This window comes from Chiroxiphia lanceolata, chromosome 26 (genome assembly GCF_009829145.1).
Source record: "Chiroxiphia lanceolata isolate bChiLan1 chromosome 26, bChiLan1.pri, whole genome shotgun sequence".
In the NCBI taxonomy this organism is placed as follows: domain Eukaryota; kingdom Metazoa; phylum Chordata; class Aves; order Passeriformes; family Pipridae; genus Chiroxiphia; species Chiroxiphia lanceolata.
Genome location: NC_045662.1, coordinates 1,429,298 through 1,448,353, shown reverse-complemented (window position 1 = coordinate 1,448,353; position 19,056 = coordinate 1,429,298). Strand labels below are relative to the sequence as shown.

The window sequence follows — 19,056 nt, the reverse complement described above, 5'->3', positions numbered from 1 at the left end:
GAAGACATGGAACTACAGGTCATTCCATCACCTGCAGCTTTTATTGCTGGCAAAGGCTCCCAAGGACAACCAGAAGCACAGAACAATCTCCAAACATGGAGAAATGGAATTAGCTGGGACACTTCTCATGGGAAGGGAGGACTGGGAGAGGATGTGACAGACATCCAGAGTCACAGAATCCCAGACTGCTTTGGGTGGGAAGGGACCTCAGAGCCCATCCAATGCCACCCCCTGCCATGGGCAGGGACACCTTCCACTGTCCCAGGTTGCTCCAAGCCCCATCCAACCTGGCCTTGGACACTTCCAGGGATCCAGGGGCAGCCACAGCTTCTCTGGGCAACCTGTGCCAGGGCCTCCCCACCCTCCCAGGGAAGGATTCCTTCCCAATATCCCATCTAACCCTGCCCTCTGGCAGCAGGAAGCCATTCCCCCTGCACTCCAATCCCTTGTCCTGGGTCCCTCTCCAGCTTCACAACAGAAGTGACACTACAAGTCCCTCTCCAGCTCTCCTCTCCTTCACAGCTTCCTTCCCTGCCAGTCCTGAGTGAAATCCTGCCTCAGCAGGGCAGGGATGAGCAGGTATCCCATGGACTGGCAGCTGCAAGGACACAAACAGCCAGAGCTCTCCATCCCGGGCTCAGCTGAGCTCCCCAAAGGCTACAAATCCCAAAAGCTGCTGCCACACGTCTGCCAATGCCAGGGAGGAGACACCCAGGAGGTGTTATGGAATAGGAAAAACCATTCCCAGCTCACGTCATCCCAACCCCACATATCCAAAGGGACTGGGGAAGTGTTAAGGAGACATCTGGCCCTGCTGCTGTGCTCCTGAGGCACTGGCTGGCCTTGGGCACTCCTGGAGACAGGACTGTGCTCTCCATGGACCTCCAGTCTGACATGGCACAGCAGCTGCCACAGTTTAAAAACCTTGAGGAGAAAACCAAACCCTACATCTCTCGAGTGAAGAAACCCTACATCTGTAAGTAAAGAAATCCCACATTTATTTAGTGTAGTAACCCCACATTTATTTAGTTTAGAAACCCTGCAACTATTGAAGGAGAAAACCAAACCCTCCATCTGTTGGTGAAGAAGCCAAACCCTCCATGTATTGAGTGAGGCAGCTGAGGATTCAGCCCCACTCTGTTAAAAGCCTTTCTGGAACAAAGCAGATCCAGGGACACAGAGCCAAGCAAAAGCCTAGAAAATGTTACTCCCTTTCATCTAAAGGACACAAACATCACTGAGACATGTCCTGGTGCTGGGGATGAGAGTTTTGAGTTACAAGGGAAAATAAATGGAATCCAGAAATACTTGAGCAAACACAAATCAATCACTCCACACTTACTTTTGCCACAAAGCCCCACAACCAGCACAACTGACAAACTCCCTCACACAGACTGGGAATCTTTTTCCTGTTGGGATTGAAGAGCCTCACAGAAGTGCTCTGTGCATCTCTGCCTTCTTCTAGGCCCAGCTCACATGACCCTGGGATTGTTACCATCCCTCTAAACTCAGATTTTTTCCAAGTTCAGGTCACTGAGTGCTATTTGTGCTTGTTGCACTTCATTGACAGCACACTGGCAGTGCTGTTACACCTTGAACAAGGACAGCTTGAGGTGCAGCAGAGCAGAACCTTTTAAAAGATGAAAAGCTCAGGCACGAGAGAAACTCATGAGAACAACGTGGAAGCAGCAGCAGCAACGGCTGCAGAATCTGCTCTTCCCAATTCGTCTGTGACACACATGGATGAGCCAGGAAAAAAATCCTCTCCAGCTGCAAAAGGCAGAGATAGAACCTGGAATAATTCACAAGCTCAGAAGCACAGGGGGTTTGTTTAACCAGCTCAAAGCACAAACGTTCTCTGATGGTGGCAATAGGCTCAGGGAAGAGTTGGGGGGTTTCTTCGTGTTGTTGTTTTTTCCCCACGTTCATTGGAGGCAACAAACCAGGTTTTGAGGTGCCCCCAACAGCCCTGAAGCTCCAGGTCCCCAAGTTGGGACACCAGACCCCAGAAAAGGCCGTTTCCCTGCTCTCCATGCTCTGCTGGACCACCTCTCACACAGTGATGCACACCCACAGCACCCTCTCTCCTCCTCCCCAGCCCAACCACAAACAGGTATTCACATTTATTTAGGTCAGAGTGTGTTTCCATAGCATTTCTTGGAGCAGAAGAAGGACAACAAGAAGGTATCCAGGTCCCCCCAGGCACCTACTGAAAGGGCAGGGTCCAACTCTCCTGCTTTTCCCCCACGGGCACGTCCCCAGTTCTCCTTTTCACCAGCATGACTGAAGGCAGGGGAGGTGCTTGTGGGGCTGAACTGGCAGGAAGTTGCCTTTTCTCTTTTGTTTTTTGGTAGGAGATGGGAGTTTTTCTGTTTGTTTTGGTATTTCTGGGGGTGGGCACGGTGGTTTTTTGCCTCAGTGGATTCCCTGGAAGCAGACAAGGGATGTTCCTGGCACAGGGAAGGGGAGCAGTGTGGGGTCAGTCACTGAGGACCAGCTGACCAAGGCCAGCCTTGGTCCCTCCCAGCTCCTCTGGAAGGAGCCTCAGCACCCCCTGCCCAGCTCCTCCTGCAGATTAAAGCCTGGGCTCAGGGTGCAAACCCACAGCTCATCAGAGACCTGTTCCCACTCCCAGGCAGCACCCAGCATGGAAAATGCCTGGAATGGGGAGGCAAGTGCCCTGTACCCCCTTCTTCACGTGGGTCAGTGACCCAAGGACCCATCAGATCGTTCCTGCCCCTCCATAACCTGCCAGGAAACACTTCCCGAGGCCATGTGGGAGCTTCCCCTGTGGCTGCTGCTCCCCCTGTGCCCGGGGGCTCCCGGGGCCGGAGAGGAGAGGGAAGGTGGGACATGAAATGATGTCACATCAGCCACGGCTCCGCTGGGCTGGGGGGTGTTGCCGTGGTGAGGCAGCTCCTGAGCATCCACGGAGAGATCCGGGCACCACGGACACCTCGGGATGCCCATGGAATGTCAGGATGCCCACGGAATGTGCCTTCCAGCCCCGGGCTGTGTCCCAGGAGGAGCTGGGCTCGCACAGGGACATTCCCGCTGCCCCTGCTCCAGGAGGGAAGATTCCAGGAGCGATTCCCGCGTGCGGCTGGGCCGGGCTGACAAAATGACCCCGACCCGGTGCAGGGAATGTCAGGAAAGGATCCATCGGCAGTGAATGCCAGGGACAGGATCCATCAGCAGGGAATGCCAGGGAAGGATCCATCAGCAATAAATGCCAGGGACAGGATCCATCAGCAGGGAATGCCAGGACAGGATCCATCAGCAGTGAGTGCCAGGGAAGGATCCATCAGCAATAAATGCCAGGACAGGATCCCTGAGCAGTGAATTCCAGGACAGGATCCATCAGCAGTGAATTCTAGGGACAGGATCCCTCAGCAGTAAATTCCAGGGACAGGATCCATCAGCAGTGAATTCTAGGGACAGGATCCCTCAGCAGTGAATTCCAGGGACAGGATCCCTCAGCAGTGAATTCCAGGACAGGATCCATCCCCCGGGCCGCACGTGCCGCTCCCGCCCGGAACAAAGCCCTGCCCGGCTGATGAGCAGCGGGAACCATTCCAAGGGCAGGGAAAGCAGCGGAGCTCAGGGCAGCTCTCCTTTATTTTTTGTTTCTCCATTTGCATTCCCAGTGACAACCTCAGAGCTGGCAGGAGCACAGGGACAGCAAATAAAGCACCACGTGGGACTGGGGCTTTTTAATGATTTTTAATTATTTATTGTAATATTATTTTTATTACGTCTTTTAAGAATATTTTTATTTTTAATTTTTATATTATTTATTTTTATGCTATTACTTTTTATTTTTGTTTATTTTTATGTTTTAAAAAATTATTTTTTTATTTTCCTTATTAACACTACAGCTGCTCCATTTGCACTCACGGGGACAATCCCAGAGCTGCCAGGACCACGGGTACAGCAAATAAAGCACCACGTGGGAGTGGTGCTTTTTATATTATTTAATTTTATTTTTTATTTTAAAATTATTTTTATTTTTGAAAATTTTATTATTTATATTTTATTTCATTCTTTTTCTTTCTTTCTTTCTTTATTTATTTATTTTCCTCATTAATATCAGAGCTGCTCCATTTGCATCCATGGTGACAATCCCAGAGCTGGTAGAAGCACCACGTGAGAGTGGTGCTTTTTAATGATTTTTAATTATTTATTTTAATATTATTTTTATGTCTTTACAGAATATTTTTATTTTCAATTTTTATATTATTTATTTTTATGTTGTTACTTTTTTATTATTTTTTTTAATATTTTTTAATTATTTATTTTTTATTTTTATTATTAACATCAGAGCTGCTACATTTGCACTCATAGTGACAATCCCAGAGCTGGTAGTACCACAGGTACAGCAAATAAAGCACCACGTGGGAGTGGGGCTTTTTATATTATTTATTTTGTCACATTTTATTTTAAAATTATTTTTATTTTTAAAAATTTATTATTTTATTTCCTTATTTTTAAAATTTTTTTTCCCCCTCATTAATATCAGAGCTGCTCCATTTGCATTCCCAGTGACAATCCCGGAGCTGGGAGGAGCACAGGTACAGCAAATAAAGCACCACGAGGGAGTGGGGCTTTTAAATTAATTTTTATTATTTATTTTAATATTATTTTTATTATTTATATTTAATTTCTTTTTATTAGATATATTTTTTATTATTTTATTTTTAATTTTTTTATTATTTTTTCTTTATCATTTATTTTTCATTTTCCTTATTAGCATCAGAGCTGCTCCATTTGCATTCCCAGCGACAATCCCAGAGCTGGCAGGAGCACAGGTACAACAAATAAAGCACCACGTGGGAGTGGTGCTTTTTACTTATTTTTTATTATTTCTATTTTATTTATTTTTATTATTTTTATTTTTAATTATTTTATCTTTTAATTTTTTCTTTATAATTTATTTTTTATCTCCCTTACTAACATCAGAGCTGCTCCATTTGCATTCCCAGTGACAATCCCAGAGCTGGCAGAGGCACAGGGACAGTGAACAAAGCACCACGAGGGAGCTGTGAGATCTCAGCTGGGGGTTCCAAAGTGCCCCCAGTGATGTCCCTGCTGCCAAACGGGGTTTGTGACCCTGGACACGGCTCCCACTTGCTGAATTCTCCCGGAGCCAGCAAGGTGCCCTGGTTCAGTCCCATCACATCTGCTCCCTGGCTGGGCTGGGGCTGAGGGAAAACCACAGCCTGGAATCTCACTGACATTTTAGCACGGAGAAAAGAGCAGTGCAGGACATGAATCTAAAGGAGGAGACATCAGGGAGACGTGGAACAAAAGCAAGGGAAATTATCTCTTTAAACTAGAAGTCAGTTTAATTCAGTGTAAACTCCTGAGCAGCACTACACAGAGGAAGCAGCACCGTTTGGAGGGTGAAGGGTCACTCACTGAAGGAAATTCCTGCCCCCCTTCTGGAAAGCCTGGGGAGTTTTTGGGGAGAATAAGCCACAGAACGTGTTTCATTAGAAAAATGAGCCTGATCATTTAAAGGCACCAAGAAACAGGGCTGCTAAATGTGGATTCTTCACTTGCCCCCATTCCTGTGCAGAGGGAAACAATGCTGGGCCCTGGGCTGGGATCAGCTGCTGGGAGGCTGAGCCTCCATCTGCCCTCAGTCCCTGTCACTCACATGCCCACTGTCACCACATCTCATCTCCATCCTTCCCTTTTCCTAAACTCAAATTTGAGGAACTCCAACACAACAGAAGGCTGAATTACTGGAAAGAAAATCAAATCCTCCTTGATGTGCTCACAGTTTGCCTCCCCCAGCCTTTGGTGCTCACGGGCAAAACCACGGGGCACAAAAAGGTGCAAAGAATTAAATTTTTGTGTGAGTTTTTAATGAACAACTGAAAGCAAGCAGAGAACAAAAATTTAGAGACAGACAAGACTTCCTTGATGCTTTCAGAGCACAGAGAGGGTCTGGTCAGAGCCCTCCTCTGATGGGATTTGTGATCTGTGACTGTTGACTGTTCCTTTTCCAGTCTCCAACGGCCCCATCTGCCGGCAGCAAACACGGGAGGGATCCCAGACAGAGCTGGGGGGAGAGCAGACAGTGACACAGGAGACATCCTGAAAGTGGAGACAAACTCAAGCATTTCCCAGATGGATTTGATCCTTACAAAGTATCTAATTCCTACCTCAGACATCAGCCCAACACTCTTCTGTTGATGGGTTGTTTAATAAGCATTTATTGATTTGTTAAGTGTTCCTTGTTTTAGTTGCAAGTTCCAAGACTCTTAAACAGCTTCCCTGCATCCCTTTGTGTTCCAGAGCCTGGCTGAGGAATATTCAGGATAAGCAGAGAGGGCTGAGCTACAGGAAAGGAGCTCTGGCCACCCAGATTTCTTCAGAGCCCTCAGCACTGTGACCACTTGAGGAGCTCGTCTCATCCCCCAAATCCTTTGTGAGGTAGAGTCAGAACCCCACTGGAGGTTTCTCACAGAGCAGTAACAAAAAGCTGCCTCCACGTCCTACTTCCAATCCTTTGTGCAGAAGAAAAGGCCTCATGTTAGTCCCTGCCCACTGCAGGGAGAGGAGGACACAGAGCAGGGAGGTTTGAGAAGCCACGGGACAACTGCACCAGCAATTCAACTTCTGACACTGTTGCTGTTGCAACAACAGAACCCCAAACAGCACCACAGTCACTCTACATATGACCCAGCACAGCTGATGCCACACAAAACCACTACAGCAAAATCCCTTGTGGAGCCAGAGAGTTGATCCATTATTCCTCATCTGGTACTTCTGGGGGCAAAAAATCCTTAGCCCTGCTCTCCTCCAGGGTCCAGCCCAGTCCAGATCCCAGCCCAGACTGTGTAATCCTGATCTTTGCAGAAAGCCACAAAGCTGAGTTGCTGTCAAAGCTGTGCCTCTCCCTGGGTGGATCTGAAGCCATCACCAGCTTCCCCAGCACTGACAGCCTTTAAAATGACCCTCCAGTAACTGCACCTTGCCCTTTCCAAAAAGGTCACCTCTCAATCCCTCAGTGGTTTCATGAGAAAACCAGGGTCCCCTGGCAGCAAGGTGTCCCCCCTGCAGCTTTATCCAAGGAGGAGTTCATTAACTCACCCTGTTCTGCTGCAGCAAAAGGAGACTCTGGGTTCATGGTGTGTCCCAGTGACCCCCTGGATGCACCAAAGGAGACCAACGTGCTCACCCAGTGCTCACCCAGTGGCTGCAGGGAGGAAACTTCTCCCTGGAAACCTCAGAGAGCACGGGGGAGGCCCAGCTGATGATCCACAAACACCTCCTGGGGTGTGTGAGGGGCCCCACAGATCAGCCCCAGGTCACCCCAAAGGAATAACTCAGATCAGGCTTCTGGAAAAGTGTGCTGCTCCTTCCAGGGAAGAGACCTGGGAGATGATGATGATGATGATGATGATGATGAGTATCCAAGAAAGGGGTGAACTCAGCAGCAGGACCCTGCTGAAAATAGGGAAGAAAACTCTGGACCACAAAGCCCAGAGACGGGCAGGGCCCACATCCTGCACAGCCTGAGCTTGGCACGTCCAGAAAAACTCATCACACCCAAAATGACAGAATTCCTTCCTAAACACAAACCATTCAGCACAACAAACACCAACAGAGACCAACCCTGGGCTTGACACTTTCTGCTCCCATACTGGTCAAACTGGTTGGCTTTCCAGAAAGGGAATCGCATCCAAGGCACTGCAAACACCATGGATTGGGGTGTTCACAGGACTGTTGGGGCTTGCAGTGGGGAACTGCTGCTTCAGGCTCTCAAACTTCCCCAGGACTGAGTCAGTGCATCAGGTTTGGAGGGTTTGGGCAAACCTGTGTTACCTGCAGAGCTTCAGAGGGAGTCTCTGCTCTGTGAAGTTTTTACACCCACATGTCAGCAGTTTCTGTTTGTGATGGACAGAAAGGGGTTCAGAAGTTCCAAGAACGACAAAGAAAATACACATTCTAAAAAACACATTTCTAAAAATCTTGAACTAATCAACAACCCCTGTAGTTGGGACAGTCAGTCCCATCATCTCTGCTCTTGGCCAGACAGATCTCTCTCATACAGACACAGATTTCAGCAAGTACTAAAACCAGAGGATGGTTTTGGGTTGGAAGGCACCTTAAAGCCCATCCAGTCCCACCCTCTGCCATGGGCAGGGACACTTTCCACCAGCCCAAATTGCTCCAAGCCCTGTCCAACCTGGCCTTGGACACTTCCAGGGATCCAGGGGCAGCCACAGCTTCTCTGGGCAACCTGTGCCACCCTCACAGCCAAGAATTCCTTCCTAATACACCCCCTCTAACCCTGCCCTCTGGCAGTGGGAAGCCATTCCCTGTGTCCTGTCCCTCCAGGCCCTTGTCTAAGGCCCTCTCATGCAATCCATGTGTCACAGTGATGCACAACAGAGGCTGAGATGGGTTTACATGTGGGACAGTTCATGGCCTTGATCACCCTGGGGGTGCAGGGAAAAATCTTTAAGGTCCCTTCCCATCCAACCCCTTCTGGGATTCTGTGTTTCAGCCACAAAAGTCCCCGAAGCTCCCAGGCAACTCATTTCCACAGAGGAAAAGAGTGAGTTTTTTGATCAGTAACCAACAATGTTTTGGGTGCTGGAGCTCACAGCACATCCCACTTCACCAAGGCCTCATGAAGAGGCACTGAGACATGTCCTGGTGCTGGGGATGAGAGTTTTGAGTTACAAGGGAAAATAAATGGAATCCAGAAATACTTGAGCAAACACAAATCAATCACTCCACACTTACTTTTGCCACAAAGCCCCACAACCAGCACAACTGACAAACTCCCTCACACAGACTGGGAATCTTTTTCCTGTTGGGATTGAAGAGCCTCACAGAAGTGCTCTGTGCATCTCTGCCTTCTTCTAGGCCCAGCTCACATGACCCTGGGATTGTTACCATCCCTCTAAACTCAGATTTTTTCCAAGTTCAGGTCACTGAGTGCTATTTGTGCTTGTTGCACTTCATTGACAGCACACTGGCAGTGCTATTACACCTTGAACAAGGACAGCTTGAGGTGCAGCAGAGCAGAATCTTTTAAAAGATGAAAAGCTCAGGCACGAGAGAAACTCATGAGAACAACGTGGAAGCAGCAGCAGCAACGGCTGCAGAATCTGCTCTTCCCAAGAAGGGCTCAGTGCAGGCACAGAGAGAGCCTTAAAAACACCCCAGGCAGTGACCAAACCGGTGCAGCCTCGGCCCTTCTGCGAGCGAGCCCAGAGAGGCAAAAAAAGGTGTTTTAATGACCTTGAGCCGAGCTTTGAGCTTTACCTTCTGCAGGAAGAGGACGATCCTGACGAGCATCTTGGCGTGCAGCTCCTCCAGGGTGAACAGCGTGCGGGGCGTGCGGATGAAGAGCTTGGTCTTGCCGTAGGCCACGTCGTGCTGGAAGCCGTGGCACTCGATGAGCTTCCGCACGGCCTCCTTGTCCGAGGGCAGGTCGTGGTTTGGCCACGTGAATTCTGAGATCATCTTGTACCTGGGGAGACAAGGGACAAGTTACAGATGGAGAAGCGTCACTGAGGTCCTCAACGAGGTCAACCTTCAACGGCTTTTAGAACTGATTCAAACGGATCATAGAACCATAGAATCATAGAATCACAGAATCACAGAATCACAGAATCAGCTGGGTTGGAAGGGACCTCCAAGATCATCAAGTCCAACCCTTGGTCCACTACTGCTGTGGCTCCCAGTCCATGGCACTGATGCCACATCCAGTCATCTTAAAAACCTCCAGGGACAGAGAATCCACCACTTCCCTGGGCAGCCCATTCCAATGGCTGAGCACCCTCTCTGCAAAGAAATTCTTTCTGATATCCAACCTAAACCTCCCCTGGCACAGCTTTAGACCGAGCCCTCTTGTCTTGCTGAGAGTTGCCCGGGAAAAGAGACCAACCCCCCCCTGGCTCCCCCCTCCTGTCAGGGAGTTCCAGAGAGTGAGGAGGCCTCCCCTGAGCCTCCTCTTCTCCAGGTTGAACAGCCCCAGCTCCCTCAGCCTCTCCTCACAGCACTTGTGCTCCAGTCCCTTCCCCAGCCTCGTTGCTCTCCTCTGGACCTGCTCCAGCCCCTCAATGTCCTTCCTGAGCTGAGGGCCCAGAACTGGACACAGCACTCCAGGGGTGGCCTCAGCAGTGCTGAGTCCAGGGGCAGAATCACTTCCTTGGACCTGTTGGCCACACTGTTCCTGATCCAGGTCAGAATGCCATTGGCCTTCTTGGCCACCTGGGCACACTCTGGCTCATGTTCAGCTTCCTGTCAATCCAAACTGCCAGGTCCCTCTCTGATAGAGAAGAGCCTCAAGATGTTCTCTGGGGGAATCATGATCCTCAAAATCCAAGAAAAATTAATATAAGAGGTTTTATGAGAAGCTGGAAAAGAATGCTGGGAGGAGCTCATCTCATCAGCACTGAGCTGATGCAACAGGACAAACCTCAGCACTGGCCTCCTGCAGGTCTGGCAGTTCCATTATTCACACTCGGCATACAATTTTAATTTTGGAGGGTTTTTGTGAGGAAGGAAAGCTTTGGTTTGCTCACATTCTGCATCAGAAGCCACCTGCAACCAGTGGCTTTGTCAGAAAACCTGGATTTAAAAATTCTGCACTTTGGGAGCCAAAGTTCTGACAGACTCTGTCTCTTCCCCCAGCAGCTGCCCCTTGACTGCCCCAGTCTGTGCAACCATCACCCCTGCCCTGGAGCTGTGGGTCAGTCATTCCTCCCATCCTCCCCCTCCAAACCCCTTTTCTCACTACAGAAAATGCAGGATGGAACCAGGAGAACTACAAATCAAACACAAAGTATGAGGATCAGCCCCAGCCCTCTGCAAGATCTCCCAGCCCTGCAAAGTGCTGATCAGGTGAACAGGCCTTTGCAAAAAAAGCAACAACGAATTTTCTGCACAAGATTTATGGGCATAATAAAAACTGTAATAGACACTTTCCCTGCAACAGGAGCCACGTTCATGTTCTAAATAAAACAAGCACAGAGAGATTGCAGCCACTTCTCACTTAAAAGCCCCCAAGCCCAGCCAAGCATTAATTTCAATGTTTCAGACATTCAGAACTCTCAGCCACACTTAAACAGCCACACAATCAGCCTTTTCCTGGGGGTGGGAGCACTGCAGGAGGTGCTGAACAGGCTGAAATAAGCCTGGATGGAAATACATCCCAGTGTCACGTTCATTCATCAAATCAGCCTTTGGAATATCCTGTGGAACAGGGGGAAATGGAGGTGCACACTGAACAGGGAACACCATCAGGTCACAGGGAGCTCACTGATTAATAAGGAGCCCTATAAAACCCCTCTTCAGACTCACAGCAGAAGATTGTGCACGTGCACTTGGCTGGCAAAAGCATCCACACTGCACACTGGTTCCCCTCCCTGCTCCCACCAGGAAAATGTTCCTGCGAGAATTCAGTCACTGGGAAGACCTTCCACCTTGAGACAAATATGTTAGGGAAAAATTAAAAATAAAGAGCCAAGCAGGGTGGGAGTGCAACCCCCAGGGCTGGGAAACAGGCTGGGAACCAGGGTATGGACCAGGCTGGGAACACGACTATGGACCAGGCCATGGACCAGCCTATGGACCAGGCTCCGAGCCAGGCCTGTCCTGCCAAGGGGAGCAGGAGAAAGGGATGTCAGAGAGCTGAAAACCTGCCTCAAATGTTAAATCCTCCTCCTCCTTTCCAACAAACCCCACTATGGCACCCAAAGACACCCTGAGGCCACTGGCCCCCCTCCTGTGTCCCACAGGTGCTGGGACATCCCGGCACTCCGGCTGTTCCCGTCCCTCCCACGGGTCTCCCAATGCCAGGGGCTCCCTCCCCACAGCTCCAGCACGGCCTGGCTGCCACAGCCACTCACAGTCCCAGCCTGGCTGCTAATTATAGTGAGGTAGAACCCAGAATAAACCTGCTCACTGCCACCACAGCCCTGCCCTGGCCTGCCTGCACATCCCACAGTTTCCAAGGGCACTCACACACTGAGCATCCATTTCCAACCACCTGCCTGAAACCCAATCAGCATTTTTTTGGATAGTGAGTTATATATTAAACCAAGAGAACCCATTCCATCCATGGAAGGCAACACATGTGGCACCTGACTGGAAGATGCAGTGAAGGCACATCATCTCCTGATTCAGCTGAAAATATCTACATCTCACTTTCTACAAATTGGTGAGGGCAGCCTGACTTGCTCACCAGAGCCCAAAGAGTTTTTCTCATTTCAAGGGAAGTTAAAAAAGACATTTATTAATGGCCTTGACTGTGCTTCACTTCATTCCTACTGGGAGAGGGGAGATACCAACTCCCTCACAGGATTTAGGGCTAAACAGCAACAAACTCTTCTACAGAAAGGAAAGTTATGTTTTATATACACATGTCCATACATATAGATAAAAACCAGGCATACATATCCTCATATATGTATTATATATATATATGTTATCTCTTATCTATATATAACCTGATCTAGAACTTCTCTGCCCTCTAAGAGGAATCAGCAACACAAAACCCAGGGATCTGTTCTGGGTTCAGAACACCTGAAAGCCTCAGGGGCCTGTCAGGGAGTTAAATGTTAAATGTCTGTTTTGGGGCCTGAACTTGGAAGCAAACAGATGATGAAGTTACATCTCAACATCACTCAGGATCTGTCTTAAGACTGGCCCCACATGCACTGCAAGAGCCCAGGCTGAAGGGCCTGGAGTCTCCTCCACGTTCCCAGTCTCCCAATAAGCCTGGTAAATGTGAATATAAAGGAACAGAAATCCCATGTGATCCCTGCTCAAAACCAGCTCAGGAATGTGCAGCTGATCACATCCTTCAGCCCCTAAGAGGGAATGGTTCACCCAAAGACAAGGAACAAAGAATAATATCCAGGCCAGGAGGCCAGAGGAATATTTTCCCTCATCTTTTAATTCAGAGAAGTCAGTGCAGAGCAGGCTCAGAGCAACCCCATGACACACAAACACAGTGTCTGATCCCACCCTGGGTGTTTGGAGGTTTAATCCCACTCCAGGGCTGAGCAGAACACGTGTCCCAACTGCCCAAAAAAGCTGAAGCAGTTGCCATGTGCTGATTTGGTTTCCTGGCTGCAAACACTTCTGGGCTGCAGCTTACAGGGAGCTCATCAAACATTCATTAAAAGCAAAGCAGCTGTTTACATTAATAGTGATTACACAGATCTTAGGAGGAAATTGTAATGAATTCCACATGTGAGGTGAAAGCACACTCTGAGCACTGCAGGATGTTCAGGGAAGCTGATCCCCAGCACTGCAGGCTGGGTTTAGGAAGCTGGAGCCTTTCATGCCACTGTGGGGGATCAGGATCTATCCAGGCAAACCTTCACTCTGAACAGCAAAAGGTCTTTCACCAGCACTTTGTTTCTAACTCATGACTTCTCACCTGCTCAGACAGTCCAATTCTTTTTCTACCCCCTTGGCCCTTTCCTCCTGATTCAGTAACAGAACTGAACCTCCATTCCCTGTTCCACCCGAGGAGGAAGAACTCGCAGGGCCACTGTTAAATTACTGAAGCCTTAAGATAAATTTCAGCCTAAAACATGTCATTTGCCACAGGTCTGGTGGGAATTAAGGGGCCAAAAAGTATCAAAAACATGTTTAATGGGGTCATGATACCATCCCTTTCTCAGACATCCAGTTTTGAAGTCCAGGGGTTTCCTCCCACACAACGACACTGTGGACCTTCCCCAGACACACCACGTCTGTCTGTCCCTCTCTGCAAAAATCAACGTTCAGGGAGGAAACACAGGTTAATTAGCTCAGGTTTTAGGATTATGCTCTGGGGAAGAACCTCATTACATATTCCTGCTGTGGGGTAACACAGCAAATGGATTTTAGCAGACAAGGAGCTGGGTTTGAGCAGGACACACACCCTGGCACAAAACCAGGGCAACGGGGACCCTGTGAGACCCAACAGCTGATTTACACCAAACACACCCACAGATCAGGAGTCCCAGAGGACTTGACTTCCCTCCAGGGGAGAGCCAAATCCCACTCCTTTACATAGATTTACACATTCAGGTTGTATGAAAATTCCTGCACGAGGGAGATGTGAACAGGGGCAGATGGTTTAATGCAAAGAAGTGCATCCAAACACATGAAATGTTTGGGGGGGGGTGTTTAAGGATAGGGAAGTGTCAAAAAGTGGTGTAATTGAACATACCAGCTTTGGGAGTTGGGGCTAAAGGTTTATTTCCTTTTTTTCTGAATGGTAAACTCTAGGAAGGGAGTAGCCTTCAAACTCTGCTCTACAAGACCAACGTTTTCCATGAACTATTCGAGTGGTTTACAAGTTGGGTATTTTGCTTTCTAAGGCTCCAGTGACAGGGAATAGAATAAGGAGGGTTGTGAAGTGGAAGAGTATGGTGTTGAGGAAGATGAAAGTGGGTGTGTTTTATGGGGAGTTTTGGAGGGGGGAGACGTGGATCAGGGTAAGACAACTTTGCAAAACGCGCGTTAAAATACTTACTCGAAACGTTCCCAACGTTTGAAGCAAACAAAACAACGAAGAAACAAACAAAACCTGAACATTTTTTACATCTCACTCCAAGGGTGGAGATGCCCTGCAAGGAGCTGATCCATCCCCCTGCCAGCAGCTCTTTACCTGTGCAGGAACTTCTCGTAGGTCTGGCGGTAGGCGAAGCCCGCCCGGCGCACGCGCACGTTCTCCAGCAGCCCCAGGTACTCCACCTGGTGCCTGCAGCGCTCCTCGTCGAACACCTGGGGGGACTTCTTGTCGTTGGGCTTAATGCAGCGCACGTAGTAGGGCTCCTGGGGGGACAGAGCAACAGAGCACAGCCAGGGTCACCCAGGAGAAGGGTCTGTGCACACACAGCAGGGTCTGTGCACACACTGGGAGAACACGGAGCTGGGAGCGCACCCCGGAACGCTGGACAGGGTTTGGCTGCCCAGCAGGGATCAGAGGGTTAAAACAGAGGTGACAGTGACACATTCCTCCCCTTCACACCCTGCAGGGACCTGTTACAGGACCCACGTTCTCCAGCAGGCCCAGGGAGTTCAGCCGGTGCCCACAACGCTCCTCGTCACAGAGCTGGGGGGACTTGATGTAGGAGGGCTCCTGTGGGCTGATCACAGCCAGGCTCACCCAGGAGAAAGGGCTGTGCACACACAGAAAGGGCTGTGCACACACAGAAGGGTCTGTGCACACACAGCTAATCTCAGTTTTAGCTGTGCTGAACAAAGTCCAAACCCTGTTCCAACAGGCCTGAAGGATGGGAATGACTGAACTCCAACCTCCAGTTGCCTCCAGCCCACAGGACCTTCCCCAGGACAAACACAACCCAGCAGCACGTGAGTTCCTCTCTCTGCACCACCCTGGGTGTGCAGGGGGCAGAGAAGGTGGGACAGGGACGGGTGGCTTTACTCCACCCCACACAGTCCAGGGGTCCTGCCCCTGCCTGGGTTGATCCTGGATGCTCTGGTGTATCCCACAGGATCACAGCTTTCACAGTGACATCAGGCCTGTCAGAGTGTTTTGATGTTTCCTATCATTTTTATTTGATTAAAGGCAGCTTTCAGTTAGGTCAACGTGGTCTGTAACCAGCACCAGTGTGAGGGGTAGCTACGAGGCCTTTACCCTTAGGCACTTCCATCCCACTGGGTTTTGGAGTTCATTCCTTTCTTTCTCTTGTCAGCCCTTGCTATCCCACTTCCAACCTTGGTGGGGTGTGGAAAAGCAACCCATCATCATGGAACCACAGAGCACCCTGAGCTGGGAGGGGTCCAACCCCTGGCCCTGCACAGACACTCCAACAATCCCACCCTGTCCTTCAGAGCGTTGTCCAAACCCTCCTGGAGCTCTGGCAGCCTTGGGGCCGTGCCCACTGCCCTGGGGAGCCTGGGCAGTGCCAACCACCCTCTGGGGGAAGGACCTTTCCCTGAGATCCAACCTGACCCTGCCCTGGCACAGCTCCATATAAGGCCCACCAGAGCTTTTCAAGGCAAAATTGTATTCTTCTCACATTGATAGGTGTTACTTTTCAAGTAGCCCTTGCAAAGGGAGTGGCACTTCCTGCAGGCTGGCAGAGCTCACTGCCCACCAAACCTCAGCACCAGCCAAGGAGAGAACTCAGAGGATCCCAGCGAGCTCAGGAGGTCCCAGTGTGGGCAGAGACCTTCAGAGGACATGCCACAGATACACACGAACTGCAGCATTCCAAAAAGCAGTTTGCAGCAATCTGACACCTTGATAAAGGGAGACACACAGCCTGGGTGACAGCTGAACATTAGATGTCCCCTTTGATAACCACGACTGATAAACCAGGAATGACATTTCAGCAACCTTGCCCTGGACCAGATGAAGCTGGGGGGCTGTGAACTGCTCTGAGGAACTAGAGGGACCTCAAAAGGGAACCCCAAGGGTTCTCCAGAGGGGTCTGTTGTGTTCCAGCACTCCTGGACGGCCTCAAGACCCCACAATGGTAACAAAGAGGAGAAGTGGTCGGGGGAGGAGAGAGGGGTTAATTCAGTGAGAACAAATGCAAAGTTCCACATTCAGCAGAAATAGTTGATTAATAAATAATGAAAAACTGATTTACACTGGTGCTAAAAAGACATGCAGGAGTTCAAGCTGACACGAGGCAAGTTCATGTTTTTCTAGGAAAGGGCACAAGAACGGGAAAACTGCAAGACAAAAAAACCAATAGATTTCTAATTCTCTGAACACCTCACACAGGGCACTGCAGTTCAAGTGGGAACAGTGAGTCAGTGCAGGCAAGAACAAGAAAGATCAAAAAATCCAGCAAATGTGACTCAGAGGAAATACAGGTTTAGTCTAGAAGGACCAAGGAGCCACAGAACCATCCTGCTGTAGATTTTATACATTTAAAGGGTAAATATGAGGAAATGTGAACATTCAGCTTTAGGACACAGAAGAACTGTGGCTTTAACCATGGTATAAAAACTCAAATTAGGCATCAGGAAAACAAGGAGTGGGAGCAGAGCCTGAGGAAAGGAGGGATTCTCCATCACTAGGGAGAACAGCCTGAACAAGCATCTGAAGGGAACATACAGGCAGAGGTGTCCCCAAACACGAGGTGAACTGGGGGCACTGCCAGGTCCCCTTCAGCCCTTCTGTCTATGATTTCTCTATGATTTGAGGTCACCCACCTAATCTCAGGATAACAGGAAAGGCCCAGAATTGCTGTTTCCCTGCAGGAATACTGAAGAAACAGGACCATCCTTGACTCTCCTGGCTAACCCTGACACAACCTGGAGCTGGCAGCACTGTGGAGACACCCAAGGATCCTCCACTCACTGATGAGTGTGAGCAGTGAACAGGCCAAGACGTGGAGGCCTTGGAAAAGCATATCCTAAAGGCTGATATAAGCCACTGGGGAAGGTTTTGGGCTGGAGTGTTTCCTGCTTTCTCAAGGATGCCATCAGCAGCACCAGGCTGGGATTTCTCCTGGAGGGTTGTCCTTGGGATGGGAATATAAAGCAACGAGGAGAGTGAAGAAAATCTGAGCTAAGCACCCACAAAGAGCTGGCAGCATGCTGGAGCTGCCCACCCTCCAGGAAGCAGCTCAGGAGCAGGGATAGGTACGAGGAATGTGGAATAAGCAGCAGGATGTGTGGGCAACATCCGTCCTTACGTCACCTCCCCTCTCCCGGTGACTCCATCGCTCCCACAAAGTGTGGCAGGCACAGCTCCCTCACAGCCTTGTTTGGCTCCTCTCCTTCCCAGGGGACTGAGGCAGAGCTGGATGCAGGGAAACAGTGCCCAGCTCTCAAAAACAGCTGAGCCCCTGCCAGGGCAGTGCCCTCCTCACTCAGCGCTTCCTCAGGGAGTGGAGGGCTCAGGAAAGGAACACCAGGGATGCAGCTTCCCCAGGACACTCCAAGGCCAGGCTGGACAGGGCTGGGAGCAGCCTGGTCTGGTGGAGGGTGTCCCTGCCCACGGCAGGGGTGGAATGAGGTGCTTGGCACTGACCAGGCTCCCCAGGGCAGTGTCAGAGCTCCAGGAGGGTTTGGACAATGCTCTGAGGGACAGGGGGGGATTGCTGCTGTGCAGGGCCAGGGGTTGGACTGGATGCTCCTTGTGGGTCCTTTCTAACTCAGAATGTTGTGTGATTCTGAGATGAGCTTTAGGGTTCCTTCCAACCCAAATGATTCCATGACACACCAGGCAGCTCTGCTCTGGGTGAGGTCTCCTACAAAGTCACCAGCACGGAGCACTTCCTTCTGCCACAGTAATTCACAGAGTCATGGAATCATTCCAATTGGAAAAGACCTTTAAGACCATCGAGTCCAGCCATCAGCTCAGCACCACCACCGTTTTCACCACTGACCCATATCCACAGGTTTTCTGAACACTTCCAGGGATGGTGACCCCACCACTGCCCTGGGCAGCTGTGCCAGGGCTGGAAACCCTTTCAGTGAAAAACGTTTTCCTGATATCCAACCTTGATATCCAACCTAAACCTTCCCTGGCACAACTTGAGGCCGTTTCCTCTTGTCCTTTCTCCTGTTACCGCCCCTGGTTCCCCTCCTGCCAGGGAGCTGGAGGCAGCATCCCTCCCAACACATCCCATCCCTGTTCTGTTTGTTCTCCCACTCTTTGCTGGGACCAGGCTCCCATGGGACTGGAAATGAGCTGTTCAGGGAAAATGCAGGATACACAGAGAGCTCTGAATGACACCTGAACTTGGGAACCGTGAAGGTGAATGGTCAGCACTTAAAGAACCACAGAGTCATGGAATATGTGGAGTTGAAAGGGATCCTCAAGGATCATCCAGTCTAACCCCTGGCCCTGCAGAGACACCTCAACAATCCCCCCCTGTCCCTCAGAGCATTGTCCAAACCCTCCTGGAGCTCTGGCAGCCTTGGGGCTGTGCCCAGTTCTACTTCTCCCCATCCCCTCCTGCTGATGTTCACCTTGGGCCACTTCTCCATCCCTTCATCACCATCAGGGACAAACCTCTCTCGGTGTCAGGAGCAGGGTCACCAACACCAGGTGGTGCCAGGCCATGCCAGACCTGCCCTGTGCTGCATCTGATGGCA

The 19,056-nt window shown here is 50.0% G+C and overlaps 1 protein-coding gene across 5 annotated transcripts in view; it reads right to left on the bottom strand.

Moving 5' to 3' along the window:
* MYO1D (myosin ID) overlaps positions 1 to 19,056 on the bottom strand; it is a 148,587-nt gene that overhangs the window by 76,677 nt on the left and 52,854 nt on the right. For 4 of the 5 annotated variants that reach the window (XM_032711465.1, XM_032711467.1, XM_032711468.1 and 1 more), the window contains exons 15-16: positions 14,639 to 14,805; positions 9,289 to 9,496 (exon numbers count right to left, since the gene is read on the bottom strand). In XM_032711465.1, coding sequence (XP_032567356.1) covers positions 9,289 to 9,496; positions 14,639 to 14,805 — 375 coding nt within the window. Of the gene's footprint in view, positions 1 to 5,848; positions 6,103 to 9,288; positions 9,497 to 14,638; positions 14,806 to 19,056 lie in introns of those variants that run through there. The other variant, XM_032711469.1, reaches the window with a different exon arrangement.